The sequence below is a fragment of the Nicotiana tabacum genome, chromosome 8 (genome assembly GCF_000715075.1).
Source record: "Nicotiana tabacum cultivar K326 chromosome 8, ASM71507v2, whole genome shotgun sequence".
NCBI classification, from domain to species: domain Eukaryota; kingdom Viridiplantae; phylum Streptophyta; class Magnoliopsida; order Solanales; family Solanaceae; genus Nicotiana; species Nicotiana tabacum.
Window position 1 is genome coordinate 22,613,395 of NC_134087.1, and position 4,484 is coordinate 22,617,878.

The window sequence follows — 4,484 nt, forward strand, 5'->3', positions numbered from 1 at the left end:
TTACAGTAGAATAATCAATATAGATAGTGAACGTGGTATTTGTACAGGATAGAAAAAGATTATGCAGAACAGACAACCACCTACAATTACAGAGGACTACTATGATTCTATATTAATTACTGTATCTTACTTACTCAACCATTATCAATGAACAACGAGCCTGTTTTACTTATTGAGCAACGATGAGTTCGTCCAGTTGATGTCCGCCATCATCGCTTTCTGAAGGCATCATCAAAATGTCATCTGCAGTTGTGAAATGATATCGCTCTCCGATGGCTCTCAGAAACTGGTACACTTCAAACATTGTCGGCCTCTCCTTAGGAGCAGACAACACACAAAGACATGCAACTTTAAGGACCTGGAAAACCTCACTGTCATAACCTTTACCAGACAACGAATGGTCAATCGCATCGTGAAGCTTAGATTCACCAGAGAGATTTGAAATCCATTCCACGAGATTTCCCTTAAAGGTCTCGGGAGCTTTGGTAACAAAGGTCGGTCTCTCACCAGTTACTAACTCAAGAAGTACAACACCAAAACTGTACACATCACCTTTTGGTGTAGCCATAAGAGTTCGTGCATATTCAGGAGCAACATAACCAAAGTCCCCGAATTCTCCATTGACGAAGGTACTCAAATGAGTGTCAATTGGATTCATGAGCCTAGCGAGTCCAAAATCTGATATTTTTGGTTCGAATTCCATGTCCAACAAGATGCATTTAGAACTAATGTTTCTGTGAATAATACGAGGATTGCAGTTGTGATGAAGCCATGCAAATCCTTTGGCTGCTCCAAGGCCAATCTTAAGTCTCATAGGCCACTCGAGAGTTTTTTCCTCTTCACTCACCGAATGTAACTTATCGTGCAAGGTGCCATTTGGCATGTCCTTGTAGACCAACAGCCGTTCTTTTTTTGCCATGCAAAAACCTAAAAGAGGAACCAAGTTACGGTGCTTTACCTTTCCCAAAGTATCCATCTCAGATACAAACTCTTTCTCTGAATGTTGAGTATTCTGCAATCTCTTAACCATAAGTGAAGTACCATCGTCAAGTACTGCTTTGTAGAAAGTCCCGGTACTTGCTGACCCGATGATATTGCTTTTGCTGAAGTTGTTAGTGGCCTTCATGAGATCACTTAATCTCATTTTTGAAGCAGACTTCTCAAACATTGAAAGCTGAAAATAACAAACCTTAAGTCAATTAAGAAAGCTTGAGCAAGAGAAAAATCACACAACATGTGAAAATTCATACTTCACACTTAACATGGAGGTTGAATGCTTATAAGAAAACATGAATTTATGATTATAAATATGATCACAGTGCTACAGTAGGAACAGTAAACAAAAACAACAACCCACTAGAATTGATTTTAACAAATGAACAAAGCGCGCACAGAAATGTCAATAAAGAGACAGTTTATAATGATTCGGCAGAGTAAAAATTCTCACCTGGATTGTCTTGGTACCCTTAATACTCTTCGCCCATTTATTCCCTTCAGGATCTTCTTCCTTTTTCTTCTTCCTGGATATCTTTCTCAAGTAGAAGGATGTACCGAGGATCACAAATACAGCACCTAAAGTCACCCCACCAACAGCTGCACCGACGATGATTCCTGTACGGGGTTTCTTGGAAGAACCCTCGCAACGAGTTAACGGATCTCCACAGAGTCCTGCATTATTGGCATAGCTCTCAGCGGGAATAGTTGCATTTATGAAATTTGGAACTGGTCCGGTCAATCGATTGTTTGCTACATTAAAAGTCTTGAGCCGACCAAGCAGGCCAATTTGTGGAGGAATTTGACCCGTCAACTGGTTGTTGTCAAGTTTAATGTCATTCAAAAAAGAGCAGTTTGCGAGATCCACTGGGATTTCCCCTGATAGGTTGTTGGATGAGAGATCCAGGATTACCACAAAACCTATAATTTTGGAGATATCACGTGGAATACTTCCATTGAGCTCGTTGCTCGAAAGATCTAATGATGTCATAGAGGTACAATTCTGAATACCACGTGGAAACCTGCCCTTAAGACCCATGTCAGGAAGAGTGATACTCAGAACCTTGCTTTCATCCGGATGCCAACACTGAATCCCAGTAAATTTGCAGATGAAACCTTCGGTCTGATTATCGAAGTTCCATGTTGACCCCAAGTAATTTAATGGATCTTCTAATGACTCTTTTACAGATTTCAGACAGTCAATGTCGCTTTGAACAGCACAGCAAACATCTAGACTCAAGACCAAGTAGATCAAAATAGAAGCAAGAGTGGTAAGAGCTCTGTTATCCAATGCCATCTTGGTGAAAGGCCTGGTCATAATTGCAGGGCCTAGATCAATTGAAGGGCCTAGTTACGCGTTGAATGAAACATTTATAGACTAGTTTGCAACCCCAAACAATGTGAAATGCATTGCAAGTACAAATCCTATTTCTCCTGAGCTAAATCCAGAAACCTACAAAATATTGAAGGGGAAATTAAGAACTGCAAGGGAAAAATATAGATGACGAGTCAGTTTTATCAATCAATCAACTATGCCTCAATCCCAAACTAGTCAAGTAAACTATGCCTCAATCCCAAACTAGACAAGAAAAACTATATGAATCTATGTATCCATCCGCTCTATTCAGTTTCCTTTCATCTCAATACTAGATAAAGTTGTCTTCTAAGGCAAACTAGTGCTTTCCAGAACTAGAGGTACTTAAATCCCACACTTATCTCTACACGGAAATATTAGTCTAAAGAAAATAAGAAAACTGTTCCACACAGATTTTAAAGGAAAAAACGACAAACAAACTCGGCAAGAGAAAGCACAATAGCAAGCAGCAGATGCCCAGAAAAATTCGCATACTACTACATCCAACAAAAGAAAAACTTCATCCAAAAGATGTGTTTACAAACTGATCTTCTACAGCCACAAGCAGAAATATTCACATCTTTAAGATGGAAGTATAAAAAAAAACCATAATTGACACGAGTAACAACAACCTAGTAAAATCCCACAAGTGGGGTTTGGAGAGGGCAGTGTATACGCAGTCCTTATCCCTGTCCTGGGGATAAAGAGGCTGTTTCCGAAAGACCTTCGGCTCAACAAAAAAGCTTTACCCAAAATGATTTATCTGATCTTCAACGCCCAACAAACACGACTCATAGAACCCAGAAAAAGTTGTTAAATCAATGAAGAAAAGAGCAAATTCCAATTCCAGAAAGAAAAGTTCAGAGCTTTTTGACAAGGACAACCAAATTTTAAAGAATAATAAACTACTGTCCTTGTTCAAAGTATTCATAGAAAGGCAATAATACATCAATTAAAGAAACAGTTAGTTATAAGTAACAATAAACAAATTGAGGCTACAAATACTATCTTCAAATGAATTGTAAATAACTTTATCCAAAATACAGAATTTACTTGATCTTCCACATCCACAAGCACAAAAATTCACAACTTTAAGAGTAAAATTCAAAAAGCAAAAAGCTCTTGATATAATAGTTAAAACAAAACCCAAAAAGGGTTCTTTAAATCAAACAAAAAAGGAGCAAATTCAACTTCAATTACCAGAAAGGAAAGTTCATAGCTTTATTAATATGACTTTCAAATTTCAAGAATTTCAAGAATTAAAAGCAGCCAACAACAGAATAAAGATACAATTTTTTAATTATAAGAATTAAAGAAAGAGTTAGGTATAAATACCAATAAACAAATTGAACATAAAAGTAAAGACCAAAAAGTTATAGATGCAAATATACTTACTGCCCAATTGAGGGTATAAAATGCTGGATCTTGAGAGTCAATTAACAGAAAATTTCAGAAAAGAAATATGAAAGGAAAAGAGAGAAAGAAGATTGTATTTGGTCATACAGTTTACTGAGTCAAAGAAATAAAGCTAGTCATTGTTTAACTGTGGGAGCTAAGACCAAAGGCTTGCTAAAAATGAAAGAGAAAGAGAGTTAAAATGGGACAGCGGGACGACCCATGGCTTGACTTGCTGTTCATTTGCTGTGGAAAGTTAATTTTTCTTTTTTTGGTTTCTCACCAATTTTGGATAGTTTCTTTTGGCTCAACTAAGGGTGTCTAACGGGTGGGCCAGACCGGATTGGGTAAACAAAATTTAGAACTGGACGGGTTGGAAACCGGGCTGATTACGGGTTAAGGATTACGGGATTTAATGAGTTCGGATTTATCCGGGTAAAAAATGAACCGTAAGGGTTACGGTTACAAGAGGCCGGGCCGGGTTAGTGTAATTTTTAATTTTTGTATTTTGTATAACTATTGTAAGTTATATTAATATAAAGTAAAAATATAAAGAATACAATGAAGATGGGAAAAAAATGCACGTATAAATTGTAAGTGCTATATTTATTTCAAAATTACAAAATTAAAGTTTGCATTTAATAAGTAAATTAACGAAAGAAGAAGAGTAAAACTAAATTTTCATGCATAATAATACTTCAAATTAATCTAACAAACTAAAACATTAAGCATAAATAATGGT

General features: G+C 36.8%; 1 protein-coding gene across 4 annotated transcripts; it reads right to left on the bottom strand.

Moving 5' to 3' along the window:
- LOC107806369 (probably inactive leucine-rich repeat receptor-like protein kinase At5g48380) lies at positions 1–3,990 on the bottom strand. 4 transcript variants are annotated; one of them, XM_016630514.2, is made up of 3 exons: positions 3,743–3,990; positions 1,448–2,446; positions 1–1,174 (listed from the first exon to the last, which is right to left on the bottom strand). In XM_016630514.2, the coding sequence occupies exons 2-3, from the start codon at positions 2,309–2,311 to the stop codon at positions 170–172; spliced, it is 1,869 nt and encodes a 622-aa protein (XP_016486000.1). In that variant the 5' UTR covers positions 2,312–2,446; positions 3,743–3,990; the 3' UTR covers positions 1–169. The 4 variants fall into 4 exon arrangements, with proteins under 4 accessions (XP_016486000.1, XP_075075184.1, XP_016486001.1 ...); XM_075219083.1 differs by having other exon boundaries at positions 3,683–3,892; XM_016630515.2 differs by lacking the exon at positions 3,743–3,990 and adding an exon at positions 2,980–3,733.
- Positions 3,991–4,484: the final 494 nt, after the last annotated feature.

Coding starts and splice junctions, on each gene's coding strand:
- LOC107806369 (XM_016630514.2), bottom strand. CDS start 2,311: ATGACCAGGCCTTTCACCAAGATGGCATTGGATAACAGAGCTCTTACC. Junction 1,175..1,447: donor AGGGTACCAAGACAATCCAG/GTGAGAATTTTT, acceptor TGTTATTTTCAG/CTTTCAATGTTTGAGAAGTC.